This window comes from Pelecanus crispus, chromosome 1, assembly GCF_030463565.1.
Source record: "Pelecanus crispus isolate bPelCri1 chromosome 1, bPelCri1.pri, whole genome shotgun sequence".
Taxonomy (NCBI): Eukaryota; Metazoa; Chordata; class Aves; order Pelecaniformes; family Pelecanidae; genus Pelecanus; species Pelecanus crispus.
The window spans coordinates 34,711,629-34,728,560 of record NC_134643.1 but is presented as its reverse complement, the minus strand read 5'-3'; the positions used below and the strand labels follow the sequence as shown (position 1 = coordinate 34,728,560).

Genomic DNA, 16,932 nt, shown 5'->3' with positions numbered 1-16,932 from the left:
CTCTCTTTTCAGGCCTTCTCCCAACTTACCACCTACCAGCACTTCTCTCTTATCACTTACCCTTCCTCTTCACATGACTCAGCATGGATGAGGCTTCCTCCGGCTGAAAAAGGTGAACCTTAATCAGTGAGCACTGCAGTTCTTAGCTTTTGCAGTCTAAGATAAAATGCAGCCTAATGTCACCAAATGTACATATTCAAGGTCTCAGCTACTGACCTAGCTAGAAAAGTGATGTCCTCACGAAGTACATCGTGTGCTAGGGCAATGGGAACCCAGGATCTCCAATTTCCCACCAGTCCAGCCAATGCTGGTCAGAAGATCAACATCAGTAGCCAGACGTCTTTCCATCAGGCTTCTTGTGCAGCCTGTCTCACCTGATTTGGGTGGTCTCAAGGTCCTGGCATGAACTAGAAACCACAGGTGAGCAAATGCGGGTGAAACATACAGCATTCTGCCTTCCTCTAAAATGCCATGTAGTCTTTAAAGACTGCTTGCTATTTCTCAAAGAAAAAAGAACAGAAATACAAATGTTCGTAAGAACGCAAATTCATCTTTTACCAAAAAAATAAGAACAGGAAAATGGACTTTTGCTGCTGCAAGGAAAGGGCTGACATTTCCTTTTCATTGCCCAAAGGCAAGGGAGAGCAGGGTGGTAATGGTCAGTGCCATCTGCTGTGCTGAATGTTGCAGGGGATTCATAAAGGCACCACATCTCCCCCTCTGCTTTACATTAATGTCTTTACTATTACCTAGATGCAATACCTCAAGCTGCTGTTGTGAAAAAGCTGTAAAATGCAGATAATATGGGAAGACTTAAAGCTATGCCAGAATTACAGTGTGTAGGCAGGCTTAATTCAGAATTTTTCGACATCTGTCAATTTCTATTATACAGATTTAACATATAATTTTAATTATAGACTTCACTCTTACTGATGTTATTACTTCAGGTTTAGACAATTGTGCTGATGCAGTTAAAAGGAAACCTGTGGAAATAGATATTGATTTCCTATAATGTTTTGGAACATTTTTTAGTAGGGAAGCAACTTAAAAACCTGCGTTAGCAATAGAAAATGCTAATACATTTGTTCATGCAGTGCAGATTTTTTAATTCTGTGTGACTGTATCCCAGGTTATAAAATGAATGTGATAAAAAATTTCCTCTCTTTAGATGCCCTTACTGCATAACAAATGAAAAGTTGGTTAGAGGGCATGTAAGTATCAATTCTATTTTTGCACTCTTTATTCTTTTAAGAATTTTTAGCATTTTTAACAAACATGCTTTTTTTTTAACTGCCAGACCTCTAAAAGTGATTTCCCGATGCTCCTATTTTTTCTCATTTTAGAGCTGCAATGTTTCAGCATCTTATCTGTAGTGCCTAACAGAAGCTACGCTTTCCTTCTTTGAATTAATTGGAATACAAGTTTCATAGTAGGTAAAAGAAACAGCAGTATTTGTATCCCATATAATGCTGATGTTGGACTCTGAAGGGCAGTGCTGTAATCTCTGTTTTTCAATACCAGTTCAGTGATACTCTGTAATGACTTGTCCAAATAATTATTTCCTTTTTTTTATCCAAACTGTCTGTTCTTTTCTTCTGAAACTGCACTGAAACTGATTCGCAAGCTTATTTTTAACAATAAATGGAGTAGCTTATAATCTATCTATCATGCAGCCTTTTTAAATAAACATTTATAAAGCATTTTTTTGAGTCAGCAAACAAAGCAGATTTCATCCTCATCCATCGAGGAGCATCTACAGGTTTACAAATGGTCATCGCAGTAAGTGGTCCAAAATGCAGTAGTATGGCATAGTAAATAACCAACTTAATATAAACATTACAATATTGACATAAACATATAAAAATATAAACATAGTTTAGTATCTTTATATGTAAATAGTTTAATATGTTTAAACAATACATTTAAATAATAGCAAATATGCATAATAAACCTTTAGCCTGATTTGAATGAGCAATTCCCTTTCTATCAAACACATGCAGCGGAGGTCGACAGAGAACAGCCACCCACAACTAACCCTAGTGCTGAACTGGAATTCAAAAGAGATTTAGATTTAACCATGAGCTTTGCTAGAGATTTTCTACTGGACTAAGGCAAGCAACGGTGTCTCTGGGACTCAATGGGGGGAATGTAAGGGTTGCTACTAAGTGTGCATGCTGAGCCATCAAAGACTGGCAGAGAGCATGAGAAAAAAAGATATTTGCATTTTCTTGAGGCAAAAAAGTAGTCACTTGGTCAGTCAAATACAGGAGAGAGCAGCTGTTGTAGCAAAAAGAATTTGTGTATCAAAGGAAGTGAAACAATGCTCATTTTAATTAAAAAAAAAAAAAAAAAGAGCCCTCCTGGTCGAGAACAGAGGACACTATTTTTTGTCTAGACACCCTCAGCGGATGAGAGCTCCCATGCAGGAGGTTCCCTTTCTCCAGTTCTAATCAGAGGTGTAAAGTACACAGAAAAAAAGAAAGCCTGACCAGAGACAGCTTTCTGATTTAATTTCAGTATATACAGATTAAGCACGGGTCTTGTTTTATTTCTTGTGTTCAATAAATATTTACAAGTATGCTGCTTTGGACACTGTGACTAAGTCTCACAAACAGGAACCCCAGGGGTTACAGAGCATGTTTGCATTTCAAATGCACAAGTGGAGAATTGATGTTGTGGGACCAAGAGAAAGTGTATTCCAATGACAACCAAGATGGCTCTCTAGCCTACAATGAAATACAGGGGCATGCACTTAGATCGGAGAGTTTTCAGACTTGGGTGAAAACTATTGTTTCATAAGCTATATAATTCTCAGCTAGCATCTGTGTATGTGTCCAGACAGACACTGAGCACCAAAAAGGGATAAAATCAGTTAATCAAGCCCTATATCAAAATTAGTATGTGCTGCAAGCAGCATAGATCTTACTGCAGGAAAGCTGATTATTATTTCACCAGACTCAAAACAGCCTAAAGGTTAGGCAGTTGTACTTCTAACAGGTGACTGCATGGCACTTCCAGTATTTTGTAGAATTTTATGCCCACTGTTACAGAAGCACTAGACAAAGCCCTGACTCCATTAACTTTGCCCCAGGTTCCCAGTTGTCTTACCACCCACTTTGCCTTCCTACCATGTGTGTACAGAAGGGTTAAAAGATGGAATTTTGGTCTGTGGATGGACACTGGGTGAGTAGATAGCCGAGGAATGCAGTTAGCACAAGAGACAGATAATTTATTGTTTGAAATGCTGACCATAGAGATAAAAAGCTGAGAAATGTTAGGGAGGATGTGCAGCTGTGAAGATACAAGGTACAGCTCACAATTTTGCTTGCTTTGCAAGCATCCTGTTATTGGCTTGAGCATAGTCAACACGTGACTGCTGGATTATGGCAATATGCCGCGTGAACAAAGCCCATGAACCAATACACGGGATAACTATGTCATATGCAGCACGCCTGGCCAGTGGGCGCACGCGCCATAGGCTCCCTTTGTTGCAACCGAGGTGTGTTTTTGGCATTCACTGGCCACGTGTGTCGAAACCCATTTCCTCTGCCATATAAATACCGGGATTTCCTGAAGAGGGGTGGGCTGGTGTATGGCGAGGTCACCGTTGCCTCCGTGGGGACGCCCACGTAAAGCTGACCCCTACCGACCGCTGGGCTGAGCTCGCAGCGCAAGACGGCACAAGATCATATGGATGGACCATCTCCCTCACAGTCCTCGGGTTGGTAAGACTATTGCTTTGCTGAATGCTTGTGGTGTAGTTAATAGTCTTTTGTGCTGCTAGATAGTCTGTCTGTGTGTGCCATTCTTTCCCCGGGAATCCTCGAAACCATTCTAAAACACCATGGGATAGAGGATGCAAAAATACTAGTTATTTCAGCAAATCTATTTCATAATGGCACACGCAAAACAAGTGATATGGAAGGAGCTTTCACTGGTTAAAACGTTCGCAAGACCTATTTCAACTTCAGGCTGAAGTTTCCAGATGCCGAAAAAGTTCTTCAGGAAAAAAGGTCAAGTTCTCTACTTTGCTAACGCATGTTTACAGAATTAAAAAGTGGAACTGAAGGTATGTCTTCTTTTAACCGCCTGCAAATCATGTATTTGACGTTTTTTCACAAAGTTGCAAAATTCAAAAGAACACAATGAAAATCTAAGTATGTTTCATACAGGTAGCTTCCACTAATGCACAAAACAAACCTCCTGCAATGACATAATATTAAGCATTGCTCATTAATCCTCATTTGCCTTTCTAGAAATATCACATTATTAATTTTTATTAGGTACACTATGTAATTGTGTCCAAAAAGGATTATTTGCTACATACAAATTGGAAGAGAGAAATCCACAATATCAGCTAAACCACTATATCCACTGTATTCAGTAGTAACTTTGGAAAAAATTAATTTTAAATCATTTGATACTATGTTATTTGCAAAAGTAAGTAACCATGGCAAATACTATACTGAGAAATATACCTTCACTAGAAATAAACTCGATGAAGAAACTGTGTTAGCAATCAGTGAAACTCTGGACAAAATAACAGTTCCATAGCAAATTTCCTTTGGAGCTAAATCAGATATATAAAGAAACAAAATTTTCTTTACTAAAAAAAGCCAAAGGGCGGGTATGTTCCACAGTAGAACACATAAAAATACTATTTAATGGTAAGTGCATAAAAAACTAGTAAGCTAATAGGTTGGCAAGGGGAGCTGCAATTGAAAAATGTTGTATTTCTTTCAAATACATTCTTTCCCTGCTCAGGTTTGGTTTTTCCTTTGGTTTTAAATGAATTATCAATTTAATCACAAAAAAAATAGTATACAGAAATATTAATTACAATTCTTCATCTAGCATATTTACATCTCCTTATTTAGAGAAAATAACTCACTGTTTAACCATCTGCCATATTCATTCAATACCACTAGAAGGTGCTCCTCTGTTGAAAGATAATTATTTCTGGCTGAACTGCTTCTCAAAGCTAATTTTCCTCTGATAACTGTGGTTCTGGCCAGTTTTTTACACAGACTGTAATTGCAACAACCACCCCTGTTATACAACAGCAAGACCTCATACACCCTAGCCATTACCACAGCATGAGAATAACAGATCTGTTATCACTCATTTTCTTGATAAATCTGAATCCCAGCTGAGCAGCTAGTTTTGCTGGAAGGTGAGGCGTGGAAACTGTGGTGGAGCTGATGCATTGTAAAGAACCACAGTTTCTGGAAGGTTAGAAAAAAAAAACATTCCTGGAGTAACTTAGGGCAGAATGCATCCCTAGAGAGACATTTGCGCACTTGTCTGAAGGCAAAAGGAGAGTCCAACATTAAAAAAAGCTGTAAGACAACCACACAAACATAAGCATATGATCTACACCAACTCCACACCAACAGTATCAGGACATCAAACCTCATCTGGAAATCCAAGGATCAATAATTCATATTTCATACACAACCTTATATGAGCCTCAACCAAGTTAAGATTTAGTTTGACACCCAGAAAGGCATTCCGATAACCTCTGGGTACACACAGACTGCCTCTGTAAGCTCTTCATGTATGTAATAAAAACCTTAACCGAGCGCTGAAATAATTGCAGTTTTTCTAACAAAAAAACTTCAGCCTGCGCAATGTCTGAAGAGTTTTGTGCCATCTGGGATTGGGTAAGATTTTGGTGAGAACTGGAAAAGAAAAGGGGAGATGAGGATGGACTGATGGGCTAAGGTGAGATTCTCACTTTGGACAAAGTCTAAAAGTGACTCTAAGGAATGCAATGTCTGGGCATACTTTGAGAGCCTGGATTTCATCAGCTCTTTTAGCTTAGACAACAGTCACTAGAAAGGCCATTTTCACTGAGAGATGGTAAAGGAAGAAAGTCACCATGCAGTTCAAACAGTTTCAACCATTAAAAACTAAGGTCAGCCCTCAGGGAGAAGCTTCCTGCTGGTGAGGAGACACGCACGTGGCCTTTCCCAAATTTCAATATCACAAGGGAAGCAAGCACAGTATAACCCTCCACTGGAGCACCTTGCAGAGCCTGTTGCAAGGAGCAAACTAACTAAGCTTAGAGGCTACTCAAATAGTTTGATTCAGCAGACAGTTCTGAATGATCAATACTGAAATAATCAAAGGATAAAGGTGCTGGTGAACTGTTCGGGCAGAAAGCCTTTTCCATCCAGCTCTGTATGTTAATATGGCAAAAGGCTGTTCCCTGGAAAATCTAATACTACTACAGAAAAGCATTCCACCTCTAAAGGGGCATCTGTCCAACTTTTAGATGGACGATAATTTTTACAGTTCAGGATCTAAGAGAAAGAGAAATAATAAAGACACGTCAATGATGCAGCTTTCAGGTCCACAATGCTTTATATGCAGCACGACAGTCTGCAGCATCTTAATCTTCAAATAGCCAAAAGAAGAGCTCTCCATCTTGAGATGCTAGTGTCTTAACAAGAAACAGGCACAGCAAACAGTATATGGCACTTGTGTCCTTGAGGTTATGGGGCATTTTCTCAGTGTTGCTGCTGAACATTTCCAGCTTTTGCAGAGGAAGATTCTTTCCATCTCAGAGTAAGGAATTCAAAATTCTTCAATAGAGTCAAAAATGTCTTCAGTCATTTTGAAGTGGTACTTATTTTAGGAATATCTTGTTAAGACTACGTTCAATACATCTTGTATGTATTGAAAAATAACCATAAATTTTGTCTTGAGGCAGATTTACAATGTTCACAAAATACCCACTGAGATTTCTTGAAAGGTCTAGTTATAAAGGTGTTCAATTTCAAATAATATGAATTATTCAGTCACAAAATGAATACTGCCTTTCATAGTGCCAGACACCTAAGTGACACTGACATACTTAGGAATATACATGCTCTTCCATCTCTGTGGAAGCGGTCTTTGAAGGATTTCACCTTTCCATAACACGTCACACCAAGGAAATGGCTAGAACAGGCTTAACCTGCTTCCCTCAACAAGATGTGTGAGACAGTTTTATGGCATGTCTCTTAAAGGATAAGGTTTGTAACTATAAAAATGAAAAAAGAGGGATTGAATATATACTTACATTGAGCATATCTCAATGTAAGTAACATGAGAATTCCTACTTTCAATTTTTGTCTGTAATGTAATTATATCAGATGTCAATCTGATTTCCAAGGCACTACCCACAGGAGAAGGTGAGTGAAGAGCCTGCGCTCTGCAGCAAATGGGGTAACTGTTCCAGGGAAAAGTCTTGTCTGGAGTAGCTGATCAGGAACTCCACAGAAGCTCCACATAAAATACTAGTTTTCAGCTGTTTCTTCACTTCCTGTATCTCATTACACTGTCAAGAGTGAATTAAGATCCATATTTTTTGTCACTTACATCTGTGACCACAGATTAGCAAGAGAGCTAGGGTATTTGTGGGGTTTTAGGCCCAAATTTTAGGCCTTGTTCCCTTTCTCTCAAGTAAACTAAAATTAAATATTGATGCTGCTGTGACTCTCTAGGAACATCTTTCTTGATCCTGCCTTATCTCTTTATGCCCTCTTTGCCATAATATCTCATTTTCATTTATTTGTTTAGCATGGTTGACTTTGACTGAATCTTGTACAGATTTAGTTTTTTCTTTGCTTTACTATTAAATTAAAAGTGTGCTTCTTAGTAGACACACATTGCATCAGTGTCCCAGAAATAGAAAACACTATTTAGCATGTGCATAAGTGAGCCCACAAAGCCCTTAACAGCTGTCCACTTTAAAAGATCATACCCCAGTGTTGCAAATGAAAGATGAATTCAAGGCAATTTAAAAGACAGGACGACCTCAGCAGAAGATTCTGCCTCTTTTCAACTGACAGACTGTTTTTAAATTTTCAGTTTCTCTGGACTTCAGACAAATGGCCAAACCCAACAAGTTTCCCAGTATCTTAAGAGAAGTAAGAGGATGAAGGACTTGATAAATTTGGGGGTTTATGAGTATATGTGAAAATTTGAGAAGGACTTGTTTCTTAGTAACAGTAGGCAGGAACAAAGACTACTGCTAACTACCACCTTTATTATTTTGTCTTCAGAATGACTGCCAAAGGCATGTAAAAATAGACATATTTTTGTTTAAATTCTGAACAAATTGTTGGAGGCTGAGAAACTATTCTGGGAGTTATCAGTACAGTCTTTCCCATTCCTATACTTCATCTTAGCATCCACAGTGGGCTACTGTGAGATACTGAGCCAGAAGCATCACTGCTTTAACCCACGAAGTCTGTAATGTTCTGAAGTCTTATAAATCATAAAAATAAATAGGTGATAATCACATCTAAATCAGCTACTTTGCTATAACTTATTCAATGGGCAATTTGAATATGCAAAAGATATTAAATTTTATCATTCTAGGTAATTAAGTGATAGATGCGTAAGACAAAGGAAAAGGCAGAAGTTACTATGTTACAAGTGGAACAAGCAGATAAGGCAATGTGGAAAACATGGCAACATGATTGTTGCCTCCAATTTTTAACTCGTGTCTTAATAAATTATTTTTCTGCATCTTTGGTTATGTAATCTCAGAAATCTTAAATTCCTGCTTTGCTGAGCTTAAGGGAGAACATAACTTTAAAAATTTTAGATGTTTTTGGACATTTATATCAAACAGTAAAACATAAAACACTCAATGTTTTTCTAATTACCATTGTCATCATTAAAATACCATCATAACCATCATTAAATTACCATCAGCATTTTTACTTGAAAATTTCAAAAGAGTCTTGCTCCCAAACACCTGTGTAGTCATCTGCTCTTACGCTGTGCTGCAGAGATGGGGCAGCTGCATAACTACGCAAAGTGGAAGTCAGTTCTAATGAGGCCTTCATAATGGCACCAAGGAACCATAACATGCTGGTGACTGGGCAGTAACAAGTCAGGGCTCTTTGTGGATTAAATGTCAAAGCATTCCTAAAATATGTAATGTATATGTAATATATGGTGGAATTGACTCTGCTTAGGACTAAAATGCAGCTGTCTCTGGAGTGAAACATGGTAGATGGGTAAGAACATCTCACCTTACTTAGAAAACAAAGGAAATTATAATGTCTTATCTGAACCAAGCTTTGAGAAAATTTGGATGAAAAGTCCTTTGTTTGTAAAAGTTTCACAAGATCATTGCTTCTCACAATGAGTAACTCAACATGCACTGTTCTTGCCTCAGTTCACCTTGCCCTGAGGCTCTGCTGCTACCTCTACCCAGATGCCCAGTCTGCCCCTGGGAGACTCCTTTCCCACCTGGAGGCACCAGGGAGAGTGCAAATCCTCAAAGCAGAAAAGTCTCTGCTGTTTCTGCCCTCCCCTGGCAGGGGCTACACAGTGGGGAATGGCGTACTGCCCCTTCTGATGAAAAGAGGAAAAAGAAAGCAGAAAACTGTTTGCCAGCATCTGAAATGAGGTTATGTGCCTCATCTGTCTCAGGAATCACATTTAGAAATCCTGTGTTACCGCCCTATCTGTCTCACAAGGAACAATTACTGATCCCTCCTCCTCAAAAGTCACTCTGGTTAGTCGGTACCTTTACAAATTTTTTAATTTTGCCATATGCAAAATATCTTTAAGAAATGTATAAACCACACTTACTATTTGCTAAATAGTTCTTAAATCCTGAGAACATATTCAATTTTTTTAAAGCCCAGAATGTTGAGGTTTTTCCATTTTGGATTTTTTTTTTAAAAGTAAATATATAATTTCATAAAGTAGTCACACTGTCTGATTTGGAGTCCCAGCAGGATCACACAAAGAGAAATGTTGTCTGGCATATGAAGGACCTTCATGCCACTCTGACAACCCAAGGGGATCTTTGACAGCGCACAGCATGACCGTGTTCTCCTTGGGGCTCTCCACTGGGCACACGGTGAGGTCATGTTCCACACTAACACTCTCTCCATCTCCTTGTTGCATTGAATAAGGATAGAAGAAGTTTGCCCCTGCACTAGACTGCAGCTGCACTATGCCCATCAGGCTGCTCCTGCTAGGAATAAACTCACTTCTATTTCTGGAAATCAGGGAACGGAGACATATTATTCCTGTAAGTGGCACACATCATTCCAAACTCACTCCCAGTCTCAAATGGAAAGAAAAATCTGAAAGTCACGTCAAAAAGATCAAAACACAGAGTTGACACATCAATATTAAGTAGCAATGAACTTATTTTTAGTTTTCAGTCGCTGGATGCTAAATATTCTCTAGAGCCTTCCTATTACAGATAATCTGACACATGTAGCTCTTCTTGCCGTCTCATGCTGCTGCTTAGGGAATGGGAGATGAGCCTCCAGTAGAATCAAAGCTTTCACTGAGGAGAGAATAATCTTTTTGTAGCTACTGCCTGTACCTCTCCAATTAAACTCTACAATTTACTACCCAGAAGTAATACGTATCAGACTGATTTCACAACTAAGGCTAAGAGCAGACGATGGCAGTCTTCTCATTGAGCCTGAAGAAAGGAAGAAGTAAGACGTTATGGCTCTTCTAAAAATACAAGAGTAAAAGAAGAAATTAGGAGGTCACTTCCGTGCTTTTCATTTATGTTTCAAAGGTCACTTGTGGTCCCCTCATGAATGATGTAGTTTATTTTAAACTGACATCTTAATTACTGGCAATGCACCAGAGCTGGAATCTGATGAGCCTGCACTCATTCAGTGGCTGGCTGTGAGCTTCTCCCTTTTTATGTTTTTTTGTTGAGGATTCTGGCTCTCAAAAATGCTTGCTCACAGTAATTTGTGCGTTATTATTAGCAAACTGTCAGATTGGCCCTTGGCACACATTTTATAGGACCAAAATAATCTTATTGTTATTGCTTCAACATTTTACTGGAAACAAAAGAGGTGAATTGACTGCAAAGCAACCACAGTAGACCTTGAATGCCTTCAACAGAATTAACTTGATCATTGTTATTGAAATTCATACTGAACAGGCTCTGGAAGACAGTATTTTTTTACCAGCTACCACATTAGTTGCTTTCTATTAGGCTGAAGTCATCAATGGAAAAGAAAAAGCAGTAACAAAGTTGCTGGGTATTAAGTGACAGATCTCATTGTAATGTAAGATACAGAGCTGACAACAGAGAAGAATATGGTCTATCAATCAGGTTAGAATTTGATGCAAGTATTGTCATACACCCATCACTTGCTCCTACAGATGGTGGCACAACTGTTCATATAACTACTATCAAATGAGAATGGGAAACAGTCTCGCTAAAAAAACATGCAAATATCTTAGCACATCTTTTTCTTTTTTTTAGAAAACAGCTTACATTTGGTTCATTAGCTATTGTGCAAGCACCACTATGAAAGTGATATGCCACAGCAACACTAGCAGCAATACCACAGCCCAGATTTTACATTAACGTGACCCTTAATATATCAGGATACTAATAAATCATATACGTACTATTGTACGAATTCATCCTATGCCTGTTAACGGATTGACTTTTCCCACATGTAGCGCACTATCATCCTGACTAAATCCCATTCTGCCTAATTTCCTCTTGCAATCTGCATACATTCATTCCTTCAGTTGATACACACTTTAACTTTCATCATAAAAGCAGACACTGAAGAGTCTGTTTATAATAGGTTTGCAATATCTTTTAGAGCCTTCCAGATAAGATTTTTGACAAAGAGAGCAATGCTTTGAGACAACAGGTCATCAGTGAGTGTTTTGTTTGAAACTGTCTATCATGAAATTGCTCCCAGCATGGCACTACTGTCCATTAAAAAATTTGCAACATTAGTGTGTACCTACAGTGCAATTCCTTTAATGATTGCTTTATTTATTCACTCCACTGTCTGTGAAGCTCAGATTATCATTTAATGCTAAACAAACTGCCTACTGTGAACATTTGTAAGAGAGCAACCCATTAAATTCAATATTTATTCAACTGTTCTGATTAGCTTGCAGTATTACGATGATTCCCATTTTAAGAAATATGGTTTTAATTCTATATATCTTGCTTTCCTTAATTTGTTATAACATATTAAGTATTTAGTTTCGATCCACATGATTTAGAAGGAACTTACAAATATAAATCTAGGCACATTCATTGGCAATTTAATAAAATCCAGTCTCTGTAATCACAGGCTTTTAATCAGATTTGAATACATCTTTATAATCATTTAGAATCAGAAAAATGGGCAGGTAGAAACACACATGTTTTATAGTAGTACGTTTTTAAAAACTGATGTATTCAATATACAGTCAAAGTGAAGATGCTGGACTGAAAAAATTAAGGTATTATTTTTTCCAAGTGCACTGCCCATTCATCCATACTGCTAAAAGTCTATTCAAATAAAAGACGATTCTAAATTTACGTGGTAGGTCTGTTTTATATACATTGGTGCAATATGCACAGCCTGAAATTTGGCCCAAAAAAACTCCCACTGAACTCAGAATTTGGGCCTGAGGTTGGAGTACAGAACTGCAACTATGCATATGCTGAGAAGGTGCCTATTAAAACACACACTTTCTACACACTAAACACTGTATTATTTTCCAGACAGTGCCCCAAAGCAATATGAAAAATGTGCAAGAGCTTATTCAGGAATTGCTTTAAAGTCAGGATTTAAGATTTGAATGCATTTTTTGAATGTGTAGTGTCATCAAATTGGGTCAGTTTATAAGCTCTTTCTGCTTTTAATAAAGCAGAAAATAAATCAAGAAATCTCTAAGTACATGCAAAGAAGATACCAGTTTTCCCTGCCTCAAGTAACTCTCTCATGCAGAACAAAAAATAACAGGGGTATCTGTCTTTATTTTTTATTTTCCCAAACTTCCAATATTCATCTATGACCTTTCATTTTCCATTGCAAAATAAAAAGCAAGTCAGAACACAATACCTAACCAAATAGAAAATATGTTTAGTGATGAATCAAAAGACTATAGTAGATAACAGCCAAAAGGCAATTTTGTTCTGACCATATGCCATAAAGATAGAAAGAATGTACTAGATAAAGGCTGTTTACCTTCGAAATATTTATCACAGGAGATGTTTATCAAATCAAGTAAGTTATTTCTTGACTGAAGTGCAAGAAATGTAATTGTTTTCCAATCTTGCTTTAAGTCATGAGCAGTGTCTTGAAGAAGTCCCTGAAGAGGTTACTGTTCAAAGGCTGCAATGAATATTATCAACAGAAAACATCCCAGCATGTTTTCTAGTCAAGATCTCTACTTGTCAACAATATAGTTTACCTGCTCCTTTATCTCTCTATAAACTCAGAGAGAGGAAGCCAGCACCCTTCTCCTTCCACTTTTTGAACATAACATGCTTGAACTTATTTCTATTATTTTTAAAGTTCATGACAGTCGTGTCTATCGGACAGTGTCTGTCACAGATGGTAAACTGTGTTACAATGTAGTTCTAGCTACACTCTTTTTCTAGTTCATATGCAAACTCAGCAGCAAGACAAGGGACAAAAAAGCAGGAAGGGCATGGAGAAAGAAAATCCTTTCCACTCCTCTTCTTCTAAAGTGAGATATGCAGACTAATCCTTCTCAATTTCAATTTGCAGCATACCCTGTGAGCCAAGATCTGACATGGGAAGATTGACTGGTGCTATTTGGTTTCCTGACTGCAGGAAGGTATACACAGGACACAAGAAACAACCAGTCACAATTTCCTCTACAAACAGAATTTAGCAGAGAAAAATAAATAAATGAACAAGGATTAAAAAACGGAATAGTTCCAGGCAATTATACATGGGGGGGAAAAAAATAATTAAATAGAAAAAAAAATGTACAGAAGCAGCAGCTACTTAAAAAGACAGACTAAGGAAATTAAAAACAATAAAGGGGTGAATTCATTAAGTGCTTGATGCCAGAAGATCCAGAGGGAAATGAGGATCTCAATAAAAGGAGGGATTTCTAGACAGTGAAGACATTAAAATAGTGGCAAATAACTGGCAGAAAAGATTTCAGCATGGGCTGTACAAATCTTTTGGACACCTAGAGATACACTCAAGCTGTAAACCCCCACATCATCATCCCATCAATGCGACCACTATCCACACTAGCTAGTTTACAGCTAGCATGGCCACATCAATCAGCAATACAGTCAGATCCTCAGTCACACAGACTGCCATCTGCTCGCAGTGTATCACAAGCAACAGCATATTTCCACTGACACACTGTGTGGGTGCAGTCCCACAGCACTCAAGCCAACACAAGGTAGGGCTGCCGTGGCTCCCGGCTATCTTGGCTGCGCAGTCCCTGGCCATTGCATCAGCATTGGCACCCAAGCCATCGCACCAGTTCAAGGAGCTGCTGTAGACAACAGCAGGAGCAACTGGTTTTCCATGGGATCGGCTGCCTGAGCTGGCTCGCTGCTCCATTACATCAACAGCAGCGCTGGCTCAAGGGAGGCACCAAAATGATGTGGCTGGGATTGGGAGGGTGGGACTGTGGCAGATCTACATTGGCTCCAATTGCCATGAAACTCAACGTGCAGCAACTAGCCTCAGATCAGATTGTATCTACATCCATACTGCTCACCCAGACCATAACTCTACCCATAAGCCAGCACTGCCATCAGGGGTACAAATCTCTTGCCTGTTAGTTTTCTCCCAGTGCTCATCCTTTTTTTGTGCCGTCACAAACATCAGTATGATCAGAAACATGATCCTCACAGAAATAAAAGATGGGTACTGCTAATGTGGGTAAGTTCCCTATCCTGTTTCATTGAGCAACTGCACAAAAGCACAAAGCAGCAGACACTGAAGGCTGGGCAGACCTTCTCCTTTTGGCAGTAATGCTGATTCAAGCCACTTTAACATTTAAGTTAAGCTATGTCCTATCTATGATACACACTTATAAATCCAGAAGGAATTATCATAATAACCTACCTAGATAGAAGGCAGAGAATTACTCTGTAGTCAGACCAGAATATATTCCCAAAAAGAAAAATTCACTTCTTGATGAAGCTGCATCCTAATACAACTTATTCCACTGATTGCCTAGCCTTTCAGTTAAAAAAAAAACGTGCTGGCTATTTGCCATTTCCAAGCACTGGACCTTGCAATACATTTGCTGGACTGAAGGTTCTGTCCTTCAAGTAAGATTTGAGCAAGTCACCCTCTAATCTTTCCTTTACCCTCTCAATCCTCTCACTGTAGGGCTTATTTTCCAATTTTGTCATCAGTTTCATTACTTTTCCTTAATCTTCTCCAATTTAACAAAATCATTCCTCAATTGCAGAAGCCAGAATGGAAAACATTATTGTGACAGGACTTGTGCCAGAACCCAGGAATTAAGGTAAAATGTCCTCTTTATGGAGACATTCACATTTATCATTACATTAAGGTAAAATACCCACCAAACAGCCATCAAGATGCTCAACTGTTTTTCAGAATAAGTGCTTCAAGAGATGTCTGTATTAAAAGAAGTCTGTTAATATGGCTTTGCTCGTTCATTCCTTGACAGAACAGCTTTACATTTGATTTATTGAAATAATAGTGGCTCTCTTGCTATCTTAATAGAACGAGACAGACTAAGGAAATGGCCTATAGCTCATGTGCTTCAAGGTGTTCCAGTAACCATCCATCCTGCAGTCCTACCAGTATAAGAATATAGGACTAGGCCATCTAGACCAGCAAAGACACACCTACAATCAGATGTTTCAAAGAACAGTGCAGTTGGCAGGAGTGAAGTAATCTTTTCCATGATTTCTACTTATCTCTAAAACTTAAAGACAGCCTTGAGCCCTCAGATGCAACATTTTCTACATTTACTGCATGACTCAAGACAATGATAGATATTTTTGTATCTCTATATATATTTACATCTAAGTTCTCAGCCTCAGAATTTAATCCAGGGTCATTCCATTCCTTTCAGTCAGTCCGTGCGCAGGAAGTTCCCCAGTTTAGTCACACCTTGTGTATGAAAGCATTTACTGTCATGGTTTTTTCCACTCCCTACCTTTCCATTTCACTGACTCGCTCTCGTACTAAGACACAGAGAAGTCCCGCTTCTCTAGAATTCCTGTTTTCACGTGGGAGCTCTTCAGCACAGCTCTGCTAGTACTAACAACAACCTCTGCTTCCACTTACGTGACTTTTGACAAGACATGTAGTGTCGCTGCCCCAAGGAACGATGCCTTTTCTGCAAATTGCTGAGAAAATTATATACTAGGATTTAAAAATCGGTCTGAAGATGCAAAGGAGTATTTTTATAATACTGAAAATCACTGACCTCTCAAGTATTTAAAACATGTCAGCTTTCACTATGTTTAGCCTTTTTTGACTGGAGCCATAGTGAATTACGCTCACATAAGTAGACATGGCATTAATTCCCACGATGATGGAAACTTTGATGTACTGAGTTCTATACAGCTCTAAACAGTTGAAGCAATTAATAGCAAAGCTTACAAAACTGCAGTGGGTAGAAAGCTAAAAGGAGAAGTCAGAAAGCCATTATCAGGAAGGCAGTAGGTGCATCATGTAACTTACCAAACAGGCGCTGATGGAAGAGAAATTTCCCAGCTATCAGTCCTGTGAGAATGGCAAGCAGCCACAGAAACACCTTCAAAAATCTCCAGCCTCCTCCTTCAGGGTATTTATTTGTTACAAAGGAGAAACAATTACCAACAACAATAACATTGGCTTCTGTCTGACTGTGAGACACTGGGTCCTCAGCAAATATTAAGAAGTTAAAGAAGATCACTAAGTAAGCCACAACTAAGCGAGACCACGGGTGCTGGAAGTAGTAGCGGAAGTCTTTATCCATCCTCAGATACTGCAGAACTGTTCTTTGCCTGTATGTAAAGACACAAACGCACAATGTTATATATACCCAGAATTGTCAGAGCTTAGGAGATACTTGCACATTACAAAAATCAAATCACTGTAACCTTGTCATCACTAATTTTTACCACTTCAGGCTTGACTAGCAATGAAAGTTTCAATCAAAAGATACTGTTAGATCCAG

At 38.6% G+C, this 16,932-nt stretch overlaps 1 protein-coding gene across 1 annotated transcript in view; it reads right to left on the bottom strand.

Annotated features, from left to right (window-relative positions):
- TMEM117 (transmembrane protein 117) overlaps window positions 1-16,731 on the bottom strand; it is a 225,310-nt gene extending 208,579 nt beyond the window's left edge. Inside the window, 1 exon segment of the mRNA XM_075727575.1 lies at window positions 16,455-16,731. Within this exon segment, the coding sequence (XP_075583690.1) occupies window positions 16,455-16,731 (277 nt within the window).
- Between the last annotated feature and the right edge of the window lie 201 nt (window positions 16,732-16,932).